This window comes from Myodes glareolus, chromosome 5, assembly GCF_982192425.1.
Source record: "Myodes glareolus chromosome 5, mMyoGla1.1, whole genome shotgun sequence".
Lineage (NCBI taxonomy): Eukaryota > Metazoa > Chordata > Mammalia > Rodentia > Cricetidae > Myodes > Myodes glareolus.
This window is the reverse complement of record NC_142030.1, coordinates 98,614,667-98,632,491: the sequence shown is the minus strand read 5'-3', so window position 1 is coordinate 98,632,491 and position 17,825 is coordinate 98,614,667. Positions and strand designations below refer to the sequence as shown.

The 17,825-nt window shown below is 46.2% G+C and overlaps 2 protein-coding genes across 10 annotated transcripts in view; one reads left to right on the top strand and one right to left on the bottom strand.

Annotated features, from left to right (window-relative positions):
* Gpr39 (G protein-coupled receptor 39) overlaps window positions 1-17,706 on the top strand; it is a 197,004-nt gene extending 179,298 nt beyond the window's left edge. Inside the window, exon 2 of the mRNA XM_048443780.3 lies at window positions 16,213-17,706. Coding sequence (XP_048299737.2) covers window positions 16,213-16,706 — 494 coding nt within the window. The 3' untranslated portion in view covers window positions 16,707-17,706. The remainder of the gene's footprint in view (window positions 1-16,212) is intronic.
* The window catches only part of Lypd1 (LY6/PLAUR domain containing 1), a 69,951-nt gene that overhangs the window by 7,109 nt on the left and 45,017 nt on the right, over window positions 1-17,825 (bottom strand). For 5 of the 9 annotated variants that reach the window (XM_085688329.2, XM_048443784.3, XM_048443781.3 and 2 more), the window contains one exon: window positions 16,123-17,384. The exons of 1 other annotated variant lie outside the window; for it this stretch is intronic. In XM_085688329.2, coding sequence (XP_085544455.1) covers window positions 17,149-17,384 — 236 coding nt within the window. In that variant the 3' untranslated portion in view covers window positions 16,123-17,148. Of the gene's footprint in view, window positions 1-16,122; window positions 17,385-17,825 lie in introns of those variants that run through there. 3 more of the 9 variants (XR_015001467.1, XR_015001463.2, XR_015001464.2) reach the window with 2 other exon arrangements.

Genomic DNA, 17,825 nt, shown 5'->3' with positions numbered 1-17,825 from the left:
ATAACAAGCAGGACGAAGCTGAGGAAAACAGGCAGACAGTCTGCCATCAGCGCTGAGAAAGCAGAGGAGGAAAAGGTTTGAACAGCGGAGCAGGAGTGTACACTGCACTGCTGCCCGGTAATTACCATGCGTGAGAATGCAAATTCCCATCACTTCCTATTGCCTTTGGATGGGAGAAACCACACTTAACGCTTCAAATTTTGTGAGGCTATTTCATTAATGATTTTTTTCCTGCCCGTATTGATAGAAGAATCCACCCATAGGGATTTATTCTTATTCGACTTGGCCCCTGTCATGTTGTTTTCAAGTCATTAGCAGGAATGCCACCTCAACCCTTTCTGAATCAAAACAGTATCTCAGAAGCTGATACCATCTCCTCTGCTTTCTTGGGAGCCTTACAGACTCCAGTGGGGACCTTTGGCTGTAAATCAGGCACAGGAGGAGCCCCGCTTCTGTGCTTCTGTGTGTGCCTCTTCCCGGTATCTTTCCCATCATCTGATTAAAGGTTTTACAAGAATTTCACTGCTCACTTACAAGAGATGGACAGATAATGGGGAGATCAACTCATTTTCTAGAGTACTTTCAGACTAAATTTTAGATTATATTAATAAATAGGGGCCCAAACAGCCCAGGATGGATGAGAACCCATCTTCCACACACACACACACACACAGAATTTAGATAAACTATTTATTTAAACTACTTCCTATGTGGCAGTGGGGGTGGGGCATGAGGTGAGGGTTCTTCCCTCTGTTAAAGTAAAAGCCCTTATAGGAAGACGATGAAGCACCCTGGCCTGCTGCCTGCTGGGTTACTAGTCAAAGCCCACTATATTTATTCCCTGAATTCCATCAGCTTTCCCAGTAAGAAGTTTACTGGGTTTGCTGTAGCTGCTTCAGGACAAGGTCCTGTCACAGGGTGCATTAAATGGTTTGTATTTCTTAACAGCTGAGTTTGTTCTCTACCGCGACATCGACAAGAAGAGAGCCCTTTCTGAATCTGTGGCCATTAGGGGATTGTGTTATCTTAATTTGAAACAGAAGCTCAGGGAATGCCTCATCTTAGGTCCCCTGGCATGCTTCTAGGGTGAGGAGGGGCAGCTGGGGGCAGCGGGCTTCAGCACAAGGATTCTGGACTGGGTGGTTGGGGTCAAGCCCTTGGCTTTGCTGTTTGTCAGCTGTGTGAACTTGGTAGGTCATTTAACACACTTGTACCCAAACTTTCTTAACTGTGCATTGGCAATGAGAGTGAATAACGGGGAACCTTGTGGGGACTCTTGGTAAGGTTTAAATGACCAAGTATAGGGCTAGGGAGATGGTTTAGTGAAGTACTTGGGCACACAAGTTCAAGCCGCAGAACCCATGCCAAATACCTGGGCGTGCTAGCATCAAGTTCAAGTCTCAGAACTGACGCCAAGTAGCTGGGTGTACAAGCATCTTTTGTAACCCCAGCACTGAAGAAGTAGAGAAATGAGGGTCTCTGCAGCTTACTGGCTCGGCATCCTCGCCTACCTTGCCTGTCTCAAGCAAACAAAAAATAAAGAGTGCTTAGGAAAAATCCCCTGAAATGCCCTCTAACCCTCCACGTGCAAGTGCTCAGTGTGCACATGAACCTGAGCACATGAACGCATACACACAAATAAAAAATGTGTAGGTTCATTAGAAGCGTTTAGATGTCGTTTGCAATGTATGTGCTATGTTCAGTGGAGCAGCTTCTGTCTTGGGGCAGCTAACTGAACTGTGTAATAAGTACGGTGCGTGGCTGTTCATCAGGGACTGTTCTGTTCAGTGCTCGATGTGCACACACATCCTTGGGCTTTCCTAATGATCATGAAATGGATGCTGTTCTTTTCTCAGCTCCACAGAAGTACAAGCCCATGGTCACATAGCTGGTAAGCGAAGGGGCTGAGGTTCACATCTGGCTGTTCCATCTTTCCCCTTCCCTCGGCTAGTGGAGTGAAGGATAGAGTAAAGAAACCAGGGCCAAGGCTGCTGGAGAAAAAGCTCTCTAGGGCTATTAACTAGGAGCCTAGACAGTTCCAGAGCGTCTTTCGGTTTTGTCATCCCTCTTTCTAGAACTCTGTAATGACAGGAAGTTAAGAGAGGATTCATGGACCCAGTCTTCCTGGGAGTTGCACTGTTTTTCCTTTCGTGTCCTCCTATCTTTCATCAATTTCCAATTCCTATACTTTAAAATTAAAGTGTGTGTGCATGTGTGTGCTTGTGTGTGTGTGTGTGTGTGTGTGTGTGTGTGTGTGTGTGTGTGTGTATTGGGGGTTGGAAAGTGAATTGAGGCCTCGGGGCAGAGAGGTAGGTGTTCCATTTCCAGGCAGTAGAGAGACCTCTAGGCTGTCAATCAGATCTAAGTTCTGGTCCTTGCTCTGCTATTTATAGTAGGAAGAGGAATCTTTCTGGAACTTATCTGTGAGTCTGGAGTTGAGATGAGCCTAACAACGTCCCTAAAGGAGTTACGTTGTGATATGGTGCCAGCAGCAAGGCAGTGAGAATGGTACTGAGGGTGGATGAGGGAATAGATATGGTTACTGTCAACGAAAGTCATGGCAGAGGTGGTAATGATGGAGAGGAATGTCACATCTGTGCTGCATAAGACGAGACAAAGTGGAGAAGCCAGCAGCAGTGGTGGTGGTAGATGTGTAAGTGATAGTGGGGGCGGAGATAATGGTGGAGGTAGAAATGGCAGTAGACGTAAAGATGATGGTGGAGACAAAGATGACGGTGAAGGTGCTGATGTCAGAGAAAGCAATGATAGTGGAGGTGGAGGTGCTTGTGGGTACAGTTATTCAGTGGAGCTGGAGGCTGGAAGAATGATGGTGCAGGTACTTGGACGTAGGCACACAGTATTGGTGGTAGAAAAGGACATGCTGGTGGAGGCAGAGTTGGAGTTGATTGTGGACGTCCTCCTAGAGTGCTGGCAGGGGAGGGAGATGTGATACTGGTGATAGCAGCAGAGATAGAGGTGGTGGAAGTAATATGGGGATGATTGTAGATGTGGGCAGAGCGGTGGTGTTGGACAAGAGCAGATAGAAATGGTCAGAGTGGTCATAGTGGTGGTGGTCATAACTGACAAGGTCCCTTATGTGGTAGCAGGTCTTCTATTAGGCTTCCGTCATCTTATTTAGCCTTCTCAGCGGTTGGTTGCAACTCTGTTTTGTAGAAGAGGATCTAGAAATGCTTTTATTGGCATCACTTCCCATGTCAGATGGAAACAAAGCCGGATGTGGCCAGGGCATTCTTTCTTGGTATATCAGAGGTTGTCCTCAGGTGGAATGGGAGTCCATCTTTCCATCTTTATGTTCCGTTCTCCCCGTGTCCCCTCCTGAGGAGGTATAACTGTGCTCCAGTGGCAATGCAGTGATCAGCTTTCCTTTCCCTGAGGTCACCCAGCATGGAGGGCAGACCTGGTGGCCCCCTGCCTGTGCCCTGCACTCTTTGGAGGCCTTCCTCATCATCTCTCTTCCCGTTTGGTCATCTACGAACCGTCCGTTCCAGGACCTGGCCTCCAGCTTCTCTGATGAGCATTGTGGTGTCTTTGCAGTGGACTGGGACTTAAAGATCTGGCGAATTATTCTGAGACAAACGAAGGTCCGCACAGGTATCTTTGGGGAATGTGCTACTTGGTCTCCTGCTTCATCGACTGACCTTTGCTGTACCCCATGGGGTCGTCTTGGCGAGCAGCAGGGGAAGGAATGAACTTTAGTGTAGAAAGCACAAGAACAGTTAGTATCAGAGGAGACTAAAGGCTAAATCTGCCTCCAGAAACGCTGTCTGCTTCACCCACCAGTCAATGCCATTTTGCTAGGGCTGCCTGAGCTGTCTCACACACCCCATGTTTCAATCAGGAAGGATGGAGCCACAGCTGTCATTTAATCTTTGGCACGGATGCTACAGCAGTAACAAGTTGTGATAACTGGAGTCTGGTTTACTATTTGTATAACACAGATTACCCACAATTCCCAACGCTAAGCCTTTCAGAACCTGATTCTCTTTTCTGGGCCAGGCTAGCAGCAGAGAGACAACCTCTATACCCCCAGGAGAAAGGTTTTGGTGCAACCTTTCTCTCTCTAAGAGTCCCCGCCTGCATCCCTGGTCCGATAAGTGCAACCTTGGTTAGCTATTCCTCTCTCCCAGTCAGAGGATCTTAGTCCCGATTCTCCGAGACTCTGGGACCCGTACAGGAATCTTAGCAAGAAGAGAAGACAGGAACAGAGTATTGTCGTGTCGGTCTTTCCCCACATCCCTAAACTCCCTTAGGGCTCCTCCATCACAGGCTAGATCTAGCTCCTGGGAGTTCCCAGGAGGACAGGCACCACACACTGGGAAGCCCAGACTCCTGACCTGCACATATTGTGTGCCTGATCCCACAGCTCTGGGGACTCTGTTTCTAGTGAATGTGCTGATCCCTGAAGTCTGCCCACTGCCAGCCTTTTGCGCTTTTTCACTTTTTACTATTTACAGACAGCTACATTCCATGAGAAAGTGCTGTATTTCAGGGCTGGGCTCGGTCACACAAGTGCTTGTCGGGAAAGCACGAGGCTCTGAGTTTCACACCACAAAACCCACGTGAAAAAAACAAGTATGGGGGGCGGTGCACAGCTGTAACCCCAGTCCTGAGGAGGAAGACACAGGAGCTCGCCAGGGGTTCAGTGGCCAGACAGTTTAGTAGGGTCAGTCCAAAAGACAGGTTAAGAACAATTGAGAAAGACACTCAGTATCAACCTTTGCATGTTATGTGTGTACCCCGTGCTCATACACAAGTACAGATTTAAAAAGGAAAAAACAAAGAGAGTAGGTTTTTAGCCATTAATCAGCATTAATGTGGTTTGCTCCTGCCTAGGTGGTAAGAGTAGATTTGTTCTGGTGGCTGCACCAACTGTGGGCTTCGCTTTAAGTGGTACACAGTTTCCCCAGCAGGCTTGCAGGGCACTGCGCCCTGGTTCCTTCCACCCACTCCTGTACTATGTGTGACTGGTGAAGAAATGGCTGGGTTCTCATGCTGAGAAATCACTGTAGGCTTTTGCAGCCACGCTACAGTGGAGGGCTTTACTATCAGCACCTCCAGAGCAACAGTCTGTTTTTATAAAAATCTATATTTGGTTAAGATGCACATAGAAAATATTTGTCCGCTGTGTTTTAGTTGTTCATTTGCCATGCATCCTGATGGTCTCCAAGCAGTGAACCACAGCGACGACCCAAAAAGCCATTGACTTTGAGGTCAAGTGCATGTTCAACTCCCAGACAAGAGGGCTCATTTTTGAAATATATATTTGCTACTGCAGAGATTAATAGTTTTTGTCTTGTACCTCAGCTTAGAGCACAGAATGAGAATGAGGTTGCTTAGCAAATTACAGGCCATTTAGAACCTGTGCCCCATTTTGGGGTGTCTTTGGCCTCCACATGGTAGATAGATAATCTTGGGGAGAAAGCTTTTTCCTGGGCTCCATCAACTTCCCAGGACAAGGATGGGACATCCAACCATCTGTCTTCATGGATGGAAGCAGCCATCTGTGGAGTCTGCATCAATTTGAAGCCATGGTCTGTGCCCTTCTCTGAAAACAAACCCAGAGAGGTTTTCTATCTTCACCTCAATAGCATTTCTCAATAAGAAAGAAGGCAATAAGATCAATTCGTCTGAGCAGAGGTTACCAAGCTTAGGGGTCACTATAGGCGTTATAAGCAAGTTGAACAGATTTAGAGAACACAGGACATAGAGTTGGCCCTATGGCATGAAGGCCTTGAGTTCATAACTGACTGCATCTCATTGATAGGGGTGTGCAGCTGGCAGATCTTGCATCATTGATGGGGGTGTGCAGCTGGCATATCTTGCCTCCTTGGTAGGGGTGTGCAGCTTGCATATCTCACCTCCTTGGTAGGGGTGTGCAGCTGGCATATCTCACCTCCTTGATAGGGGTGTGCAGCTGGCATATCTCACCTCATTGATGGGGTGTGCAGCTGGCATATCTCAGGTGATTGATAGGGGTGTGCAACTGGCATATCTCACAGATGTAAAGCTGGAGTGAGTGTCTTTACTTCATGGCCAACCATATTCTATTCCTATTGTAGCCCACACTCTTCCTCCTTCCTTTGGCAAACTTAGTAATGAGTGGTGATCACCATTTCTGTAGCCACAGTTCTTTAGACCATAAGGACCTTTAAGCCACTGAACTAGTATCTGCCTCAAGGCCTCTCCAGAAAATAATGTGTGCTTTGTTCAGGTTTTGCATTTGTAAACTTGGAAAAGATAAAAGAGGGCAAATTGGGGAAGGGGATAGAGAAAAGAGAGAATTCTCTACATATTGGAGAACCATGGGAACAAAGAGGAGAAATAGAGATGAGAAAGGAGGAGAGTTGGGAAATGGAGACAGAGGGAGAAGGGAGGACATAGGGACAATGAAGGACAGAGTCAAAGATGGGCAGGTGGTGGTCAAGGAGATGAACTGGAGGGAGACTATTTTTAGTTACGGGCAGTTCACCCTGCAGATGTGCATTAAGATGAAGTACACACAAAGGCCAGAGAGAGAGAAAGAGAGAGAGAGAGAGAGAGAGAGAGAGAGAGAGCCCATCTAGAGCCCACTGATAGCCAACCTCACTTTGTGTACGTATACATTATTACCCTCCAGCTAGAGTGAGCAACACAATTTCCCAAAGGTTTATGAATTTCAAATCATGGAGCCCACATCTCCGAAGCCTGATTTAGTGAGTCTAGGTTAGACCTAAGGATCCCCTAAGTGTGTGGGGCTATGTGTACCATCCAGAGGATAAACTTAGATGGCTTTCTTCAGGAATAATCCACGTCATTATTTTTTCAGGACTAGCCTAGACCTCAATAAATAGGATAAGCTGTCTGAAGATCAAGGCGCAGGATTGCCCATCTCTACTTCCTCAGCCTTGTGATTAGAGGTACAGTTCTCCATCTTGAGATTTTTACCTGGGAACTAGAGACTGAACTCAGATCCTATGCTTTCAAAGCAAGGGCTTTACCAACTGAGCCATAGAGTTGGTACCCAGCCCTAGGAATCTGCATTTTTAAAAAGTTCCATGTGCTGATGAGATTTCTCTCACCCTTGTGTGGGAACCGTCATCTCAGAAGTTGGAGACTAACCCAAGGGTGGGCTTCTTGGGTCAGGCAAGGTCAGGGAGAGGGATCAATGCCTCCAATAGCGTGCGGAAACAGATTGGCAAGCGCTACCATATAAACTGGAAAAGCGCTAAAACCCTTTATAGGGTTTATTTGTCTCTCTCTGACTCTTCATTCAACTAACCATATGCTTACTTTCCATCGGCAATTGCGATTTAAATGTCAGCTGATAGCAGATGTTTCTTCACCCTACTATATGCAAGTTAATTTATAGCACACAGAGCCTGACGGAGGGTTTTCACCATGCTGGGTTCCCACTGCCTCACTCCTTTCTGCAGCCCTGCTGAGCTTGGCCAGACTCAGGAGGTAAGCGACCATTTCATTCCCCAATTCTGAGCGGTGCTAAGCCTTGCCTGGCCTAAATTGCTCTCCTCTAGGCTAGCTCTTACTCTTCTTTAATTTTGTGTGTGTGTGTGTGTGTGTGTGTGTGTGTGTGTGTGTGTGTGTGCGCGCGCGTGTGCACATGCAGAAGGCAGAGGCCGGTGTTGGTGTCTTTCTCTATTGCCCCATTGGTCTCTCACTGAACCTGGAGTTCACTGGTGAAGCGTGGCTGACTGGCCACTGATCCTGTCTCTCTTCCATACTCAACTCCTCCCACTCCTTCCCTGTGCTGGGCATCAGCACATCGGACTTTTTCTGCTAGTGCTGGGGGCCTAACTCAGCTCCTCATGTCTGCACAGTAAACACTCTTCTGACTGAGCCCACTCCCTGGCCCTTCTGTTCTACTTCCTTTTCTGTTGCCATAAAAAATATAACATTCTGACCAAAATCAACTTAGAGGAAGAAAAGGTTTATTTGGCTTATAATTCCAGTTCCCAGCACTTCACTGAGCGAAGTCAGGAACTCAAGAAAGAACGTAAAGCAGAAACCATGAAGGAACATTTTGTTGGTTTATTCATAGGCTTATCGTCAGCTAAACTTTAATTATAACACAGGACTACCTAAAGAGGGAATAGTACCTCCCAAAGCGGACTGGGTGATACTTTATTAGTTAACAATGAAAACAGTACGCCAAAGGTCAGTTTCATAGGTCATGCTTCAGTTGAGACTTCCTTCTCAGGTGACTCTTGGCTGTGTCAAATTGAAATTTCTGTACTTTCCAAAAGAAAGAAAAATCTGGTTGTTCCTGTCCGTGGGAAAGTTGGATAGCACCTGGCTTTGGCTGCCTTAAGGCTCCCCTTTGACCTTTCTCGTGGTTCTAAGCGACCTAGGCTGAGGTCGTGTTGTCTTCTTAGCAGCAATACGCAGGACAGACAATGTTCATGATAGAACACTGCCAAGCAAGACGTGTCTGCTGCATGTATAAGGACACTCAGAGACTATAAATATAAATAAATACAAACAATCAAACCCAGAGCTAATGAACTGTTTAGTCCTTGTGCACTGTAACCAGAGTCAAATTGGAAATTAGAAGTGGATAGGAAAGGGACAAAATGACCACAGTAATTACAGAAATCTCATCACCCTCAGCCTGCCCACTGCACCCACGAGGTTCCTATAGCTCAAGGACGTGGACCTCTGACACAGGTAGGAAAGGGGCTCTTTGGGATTTGTTAAAATTACACAAACCACTTTTCTGGGGATAGATATAAATTTCCAGATCTTTTCTACTCAGTCAGTACTAGCAAATAACAATTCTCAGTGTATTTGTGCATAGTTGTCTGAATGCAACTCATGTGTACATGCATGTGGAGCCAGAAGACAACCTTGGGTATTATTCTCAGGCATCAGACTTTTGGTTTAAGCTAAGGTCTCTAACCGGCCAACAGGCTCCAGGGATCCACTTATCTCTGCTTCCTTAGGGCTGGTATTATAAATGATGCCACCAAACCTGGCTTAATCATAACTTCTCTGTAAGTACTAATACAAGATAGATGGACAGATAAATAGGTAGACAGACAAATGAGAAATCAAAAATAGCTGGTAGCTAGCTGGATGGCAGATAATAGATGAGTGCAAGATTGGGTGGGCAGGTGGAAGATAGGTGATATATGATGGATGGGTGACTGGAAAGACAGAGGAGCAATAAATGGGAAATAGGTAAGAGATGAATAGATGCTTGATAGGTAGGTAGGTAGATAATAGGCCACTGTTAGAAAAATGGATGGTCAGAAGAACTTATTGATAGATAGATGATAGATAGCTGGCTGGCTGGAGATAGATAAACGATGGTTGATAGATAGATAATGTATGATAGATATATAGATGATAGATACATGTTTACATCAATAAATGACTGTGTTACATAGGCTGATGACAGATGGATGGATGGGTATGTGATGACAGATGGATGGATGGATAAGTGACCGGACAGATGAATAGAATAGATGCAAATGGATACATGGGCCAATGGATAGAGTCCTTGTAGACCAGATCGCCACATTGTATCCTGAACACTCTTGGTTGGCCGAGATTGGAGTTTTGTGTCCCTTTGGGTGAGGATCATGCCCCTAAGAATTCCAATGAACGCATCTTTGAGGGGGACTGAGTTTTAACATGGCCTGTGGCCAGCTGTGTTGATGTCTCTTTCACCTCCTCCCATGCTGACAAGTCAACACTTGAGCCTAAATCTGGACTCTCCCCTACAAACTACAGCACAGAAGCCTCCAGTGGCAATCAAAGGTAGGATGGCTCAGTGCTATGAGCATGGGACAAGGAGTCTTGTGCTCTGGACCTCAGAGATCTTGGGAACATCACCTGGCCTAGTGTCCTCATTTGTGACTGGATATGGTCTCTTCTGAGACTTTGAGATGACCACAGGGATTTACTTATAATGACCTTTACCTTAATGGTCAGAGAAGAGAAAGGAGAGCATAGTCCTAGAAGTCAATGCCACCCTGTCCAGGGCTGCAGAACCAAATGAATCTGTGGAAACTAAACCAAGCCGTCTGCCCCCAATGCTGTGGAGATGCCACCATCTCCTCAGTGCTGGTATTACAAATGCTTGCCCCCATACTCAGGGTGTGGAGTCAGCCATGTGTATTGTTCCTGTTTTCAGGGGAGAGTTTCTTTAATCTTTGTGTATGTATGAGTGTTGTAAGATTCAGCTGTTAGTCTGACACAAACTTAGAGACACCTCAACTGAAGAATTGCCTCCCTCAGATTGGCCTGTTGGCATGTCCGTGGAACATTTTATTGATTGCTAATTGATATAGGAGGGCCCAGCCCACTGTGGGTGCTACCATACTGAGGCAGGTAGGCCGATGAACCATCCTGCCTCCATCTTAGGCTTGAAAGTCATAGTAAAGACAAACAAGGTTCATTCCTGATCGTGATTAGATCTGTTTCTCTAGGATTGGGCTATGACCCATCTGTAACCTTAGCTATAAATGGTTCTGTTCTGCCTGTTCCAGAAAATGGCAACCATGTCTTTCATTAAAAAAGTTGTAATAGCCATCTTGCAACCCTACCTGTGTTTCAAAATGTTTGTTATGGCCACCTTGTTACGACAACCTTGCAATCTTTGTTTCAGGAGGTCATTGTGACTAACTTGTTATGCTTACATTCCACCCCTGTAACCCCGCCTACTTTGTCTGCCAACCCTCCTTTTGGAAACCCTCATCTCTGAGCTATAAGAACCTCATCTTCCTCACATCCTGTGCTGATCTCTGAGGCAGCCTGCGTACACACATAAGGAAGCTTGCTTTAATTAATTGCTTGCTTTAATTTTACCATGATGATTTGGGTCGGTGGTCTTTTTCCTCCCATCTTAGGGATTAACAGAGGCCTGGGTTATATAAGAAAGATTGCTGAACATCGCCTGGGAGCAAATCCGGAAACGGCATTCCTCCGTGGTTTCTGCTTTAAGTTCCTGCCTTGGCTTCCTTTGATGATGGACTCTAACCTTTTAGATGAAATAACCTCTTTTTTCCCCAAGTTGCTTTTGATCGTGTTTATCACAGCAGCACAGAAACCAAGCTAGGACAATGCTCATGTGTGTCAGTGTGGCTGTGCAAATGCCAGGAAGCACACTGCGTGTGGAGGTTAGAGGACAGCCTCCGACGCCTGGGTCCTTGCCTTCCACCTTGTTTTCAAGATGGGTTCTCTAGTTCACTGCTGCATACAGCAAGCTATCTGGTCAGGGAGGTTCCAGGGGTCTGCCTGTCTCCACCTCCTGCGGCACACACTACGGCATCTAGCTTTATGAGGGTTCTGGACAACAACGCAAACCCCCACACTTGTGTGGCAAACCCCTTACCCACTGAGCCATTTCTGCAGCCCTGCACCTGTTTGGTAAACATTATTCTTCCAAGGATGTGTGTGTGCGTCATTGCCTAATGGCTCTTGTCACTTTACAGTTGTGATGGAGGAGCCAAACCAGACTGCTTTATGTGGAGAAGCAGATAAGATATGAAGGTATTTGCAAGTCCACAGTGCAGTGCTGTCTGGGGTATAATACCTACCTATCAATAATCCAGTTAAGACAGTTTACCTGCTCTACGTGAGAGGGCTCAGTTCGCCAATCTTCATTCAAGTTCACACTCACACTGTTTAAATGTGGGCTCCATGCTGCAGCACACAGACCAAAGCATTATAGATTTTTCTCCCCAACTGTAATACACAAGTCTAAATTGATTGCAGCCAAACATAAATTTAGTCAAATCTTTAATGCACTCCATTAAGCCATGAATAAGACTTTAAAGCATTGTGTTAGCTATAGAGAAGTCGGGACTGGAGTTGAGCCAGTTGCAGACAGCTGAAAGAGAACGTTACTTCTGGACGTGGTAGGTATGATATTTGTCCCCAACAGTGTATCGTGGAAAAGGACGAATATTTTTTTTCAAATGTAAAAATGAACAATTACCTGTCATTATGAAATGACAAATTTTGTACAAAGGGGATGGTTGGCTTCCTGTTCTAGAAAAACTAACTCGACAGTCACACTGCCTGTGGATATGTCTCAGATTGCCATTGGTGTCCCCTCGTAGATCCAGCGCTCCATTTTCATAGAACAAAATCATCTTTCTGAACACAGAGTGGCAGCCATTTTTCTCATGTCCAGTTGAGGTGGGGGAAGGTTATGCCACAGCTCCACCAGGCAGTTGGTATGATCTGTGTGTTTCCAAAAGTCAGAGCTTGGGATGAGACATGCAGAACGTGTCTCATTTTTTTTTTTCACTTTTTCTTTTGCACTTTCAGAACAATGTAGATTTTGAATAATTTGACCAGCACTTTTACAGAAGGGTTTCTAGTGTGGGGCTGGCAAAAAGTCAGGGATACACATTCAGAAATCCTATTCGGATTCAGCAGTGCTTGGTAATGATGCAAAGGCAGGCTGTGTATGTGTCTGGGGAAGGGGCAGTTGGGGGAGTTAGCATGGGGCGGGGTGAGTGAAGAATTAAAACATCTCACCGTTGTTATTTTCAAAATGATTACATACTTCACTTGCATGAGAAATCGAGCTACACGTGTGTGGAGTTAGGCAGCATTGTAAAAATTGTCACTGATTGTTGTCATTGTTTTTATTTTTAGTGTAATTGAAATTCTAATGTATGGCTTGTTATTTCATGGGTAGACTGATATTATATATGGGCAACAGTTAAGGAAGACTTCCTTGCCTCTTTTTTTCACATTTTCATGTCTGTCTCTTTGTGAGGTATGTGCATGTACACACATGCATGTTTGCATATGTATGTTGACACCTGTGTGGGAGCATATGTGTGTGCAAGTGGAGGCCTTGCACATACATATGCATCATTGTTGATGTCATGTTGTTGATCCTTGCTAATTAGCTCTTCCACCTTATTCACAGAGGCAAGGCCTCTCAGTCAGGCCCAGAGCTCACCAATCTGACCAGTCTTACTAGCCATGTTGCTCTGGGAATCCCTAGTCTCCACATTCCACGGCTGGCAACACGGGTGGGCTTGCCATACCACATGGGGACCAGAGACCTGAACTCTTAGGAGTCAGGCACTTTCACAGTTAAGCCCTCTCTGTAGCCACCTTGCCCGTGTTTCTTTACCAAACTGAAAATAGGAGGAATTGATAGTACTGCATCTTGAGAGGAAAAGGGATTCTGCATGACAGGTTTTGGAGACAGGGAGGTCTCTCATTTGTTAAGTGAAGGTCCTAATTGCTTTGACCTCTCTGGGTTGTCGGAGACAGAAGCCCATGTGGGGAGGAAGTGCCAGGCATAGAAACTGGAGTAGAGAAAGCTAATTTCCCAACTCCTGGTTATGTATCTAGGCCTGCTTGTGCGTACTGGTTAGAACCCACCCATTTCTATTCACACCCTGTCTCCCTTCTTCCAGGTCTGAACTCACTGTCCTGCCGACCTACTTCTACAGCCAGAAAGCCTTGCCTCCTTATGGGCTCCTTATCAGTGAGAAATTCTGAGCTTTTCTCCCATTTCTGCCACTCACTCAGATGGACCCACCTGCCATGTGCTATCTCATTTCAATTTCACAGCCGGGATTTCATCTTGGCTGAAACTACAAAGCAAGCTCTGGCCCAGTCTGGTCCTTTTTCTCCTACCTGGACACTGGGTTTCCTCCCCCTGATCTTCCTCTTTCTTCTCTTCTTCCTCTCCTTCTTTTTTTTTTTTAAACTAAAATCTCCTTCCTTTGATGGAATGATCAATACAGGATGATTGGGATTGAGTGAGTGCATGCAGGGAGCTAGTGGAAGGATGTGTACGCGGGTGGTAAAGACAGCAGAAGGCGATGCAATGCAAGAGGTCATTCAGGACGCTTCTTGTCCTCCCCCTCCCCACCTCTCCTCTTCTCCCCCAGATCTCTCCCCTCTACCCTACTGTCCCTCCCCTTCCTCTCCAACCTGCCTTCTCTCATCACTTTTCTTGGTTGCCTCTCAAAACTCTTTCATGTTCAGCCTGTGGGAGGTACAAGGAGCTTGTAGTCAGTTTTCCAGACTCTCAGGGAGCAGCCTCTCAGTGTCACACAGCCCGCACAGAAAGCTGTGCGCCCAATTGACATATTCTAACAAATACATCCTCATATGATGGCTGGACTTGCTCTGCAAAATTCAGTAATGGTTGTGGGGGTACCCCCCCATGATGCTTAGTGGAAATGTGTAGTTTCCCCATGTATCCATTCCAGCATCTGTTCTCTCTCATAATCAATACTGACCCAGTCACTCGGAACTTTGAAACTTCAGAACCAGTCCAGCACTGGTGGCTGGGAGCCCCCCAAAGTCCCAGGTTCCTGGGAAGGGTTTTTTTTTTTTAATTCAGAAAGTGTCTATTTCTGTTGTTTTTATCCAGCAGTGGTAACAAGGTGATTTGGAATCAGCTCTTGACTTGAGATGGTATTTATTTATTTATTTAGCCTTTTCATCAGATCAATATGTTGCGCTGCCTATTTTATTCTTAGATTTACTGACTGTTCTCCGAGAAACAAATTCAAAGCGAAGAAACAAGCAGATTGGTTTTTATCTCAAAACCCTGGCTGAGGCTCGACAGAAGGAATCCTTGGAAATTCACAAAGGAGCTGAGTTTCCCAGGCTCTCCCTGCTGACAGATGGCTTTGTTTGAAGCGTCTGTCTCTGGGAGAAGCTGAGTTATGAACCCTCAAGGGCTCCTCCCCTACCAGTCAAAGGATACTCGGACTAACCCTGCATTCATGAACATGTCTGCTTGCCCTGGGCCATTAACTAAAAAACTATTGACCTTCTACTCTGGGCAAGAAACAGTGGCTACCAATTGTTACTTCTCTGAATTTCCCAGAGAATTGGGGTCAAAGTGGAAAGAACTACTTGTAAAATGCAAAATTAAAAAAAAATTTGCATAGGACTCCAGGTGCTGAAGTGACCAGAAGGTGTCAGATCCCCTGCAAATAGAGTGAGGGGCCATTGCTATCAGCCTTCTGTGGGTATCGGAAACAGAACTTAGGTGTTGACTGTTGAACCATCTCTCCAGTCCCATCAAATTCTGCTTTCAGATATCCGTCCCTCTCCTGGGAACTTTTGTTCTGGGTGCTCAGCTTCTTGAGAAAAGAGAAAGCCCTAAAGATTCCCAGGCTTATTTTTCTTTCTTTCTTTTTTTTTCGGTGTAGTCTCACCATCTTGTAGTTCCAGGTGGCTCTGATCATGTAAGCTGAAATGAAAGCGTGGGGCATCCAAACGAGTATCTGGAAGGGGGGTGGGCTGGCTGGTACCTCCCTCTTCCGTAGGACCTGATCATTCCTGGTTATCCACACTGCAGCTCGGTGTCACAAAGGCCGAGGGTCTGTACACAAAAAGAGCTTCAGAGATTTGGGTGTTCGGGGATATTTGTTTTCCCATGTGAAGGTAGAAGGGACATTGCTTCTGAAAATGTTTTAAAATTAACAGAGATAAATGCATCATGGTTAGAGGTACGTATACCTTTTGGGACATACATATATGTGTGTTAATTAATCTACACATACACATATATATGTATATATATGTCTTGTTTTGCAATTTCAGTTTGTCAGCACTGTAGAGGTGACTGATTATGCAAGGGTGTGGCATCCAGATAAGTGTCCAGATAGCCAATGTCTCATGCACAAGGAGGGGGCCTGAGTAGTACTTATGTATAATAATCTGTCCCTGATTTTGTTTCTCCTGAACTTGGATCCTAAATCATTGTCATAAAAGATATTTGTTGAACCAAGGAGCAACAACTTCCATTTGACTTAAAAATTCACTGGGTCTTCTTCGTCCTGTCATTGTTTACAAAGCAAATACCATTTCATCTCATATGGCTATAGCTTTTGGTCCTATCTAGAAACAAAAAGACAAAACCAGATTTATGGCCAACATGAGATATTTTCTGAATACACGCGCAACAATGAAAACATTTTGAAAATTAACGGGCACCCACAGGTATAAATACACTGTTGAAAGCATTTAACGCTCTTTAACATAGCCAAGTCCCCTGAGCTTGAAGCAGCATTAAATTCTCCTTTGCCAGTAGCAAAAAGAAGCCGTCAAGCACAGCAGTGAAAAATTGGTACCGTTTCCTGGCCAGTAAGCAACAGAACCAAGGACTGAATATTTTATGGGTTTTTATTTATTTATTTTTGTTCTCATGCTGTTTTTCTCCCCGTTTCTTTTTTTCTCCTGTTCTTGCCTGCCCAGGACTGATCGTGGTGACACTGGCTGTGTGTTGGATGCCAAATCAGGTTCGGCGGATCATGGCTGCTGCAAAACCCAAACATGACTGGACCAAGTCATACTTCAAGGCATACATGATCCTTCTCCCCTTCTCCGACACGTTCTTCTACCTCAGCTCTGTCGTCAACCCTCTCCTCTACAACGTGTCCTCTCAGCAGTTCCGGAAGGTGTTCTGGCAGGTCCTCTGCTGCCGACTGACTCTGCAGCACGCCAACCAAGAGAAACGCCTGCGTGCCCACTTCAGCTCCACCAAGGACAGCACCCGCTCCGCCCGCAGCCCCCTCATCTTCCTAGCCTCCCGGCGGAACTCTTCCTCCAGGAGAACGAACAAGGTTTTCCTAAGCACTTTTCAGCCTGACGCCAGGCCTGGAGAGGCTAAGCCCCAGCTCTCGAGTCCTGAGTCACCGCAGACAACTGATTCCACCACGGAAAATGGTTTCCAGGAGCAGGGGGTGTGAGCATCAAGTTCACAAGCCTTGAGCAGAAACTGACTCTTCCCTCCCACAAAAGCAAAGTCACCTTCACGCAGCAGTCCCCGAATAGACAGTGACTCCATTAGGGACAGGATGGAAGCTCCGGGCTTTGGGAAGGGCAGATGCATATCTCAATGACTTCTAAGGGCTGATTCTTCCAGAATGGCCTTGGCGGTGGTTACACGGATTGGGATGGGAAGAGCTGGGAATTTTGCTCCACGCGTTTTCTTCAACTACCCATGGAAATCCAGACTGAATTGGTTCAGAGCTTACAAAGTATTTGTGCATGGCAATCTTGCATTACTTGAAAGGGAACAAAAGACCCTTTTGTCTACCCAGAATAGAAGGACACCCAGCAGAGACTCAGGGAGGTGAGAGAGTGCGGGCCAGACAGATGATGCAGCAGGGGTTGGCATCTCCTTTAGCTTCAGCAGTGCGCCAAGCAGAGGGCTAAGTTGAAGAGCAGGGCGGTGGTGAGAAGCCCTGGCCTCATGGCCGAGGCAGAATTGCCTCTTTTCTTGGGCCTCGGCCCATTGCAAAGAGGGGTGTTGCAGCAGCTGATACACACGGAGTTCAGTTTCCCAGGGGAACAGAAGGACTGGTACCCAGCCGAGGCGATGAGGCAGGCTGCTGACGATGCGCACGACTTCCGGTACATGATCCCTGCAACACAGGCCCCGAAAGGTGGGGTTAGCATGTGAGGCCTGCAGTCCAGCCATCGCTGTGAACCCAAATCTGAGTGCATAGCTTTCCATAACTCCTCCCACAGAAAGGGTTAGAAAGGGTTCTTGTCTCCTGAGCTAGGAGATGGCTCGGGCTACAAGAACTCCCAGATTCACTGCAGCCTGAGAGTTCTTTTGGGCGATTGCATGGAGGTCACACAGAACCTGTGGGGAATGTGACAGACACTGCTTCGCTTCTGATAAATTGTTCTGACAACTATTTTAGTTGCTATATCCACGAATAAAGAGCTATTAAAATCCAAGTCTCCTCCCTTCTGAGTGTGTGTGTGTGTGTGTGTGTGTGTGTGTGTGTGCCCTCTCGCGTGTGCACGCATGCGCAAGATGTATTTGCATTTGTGCATGCAGTATACTCAGACTCCAG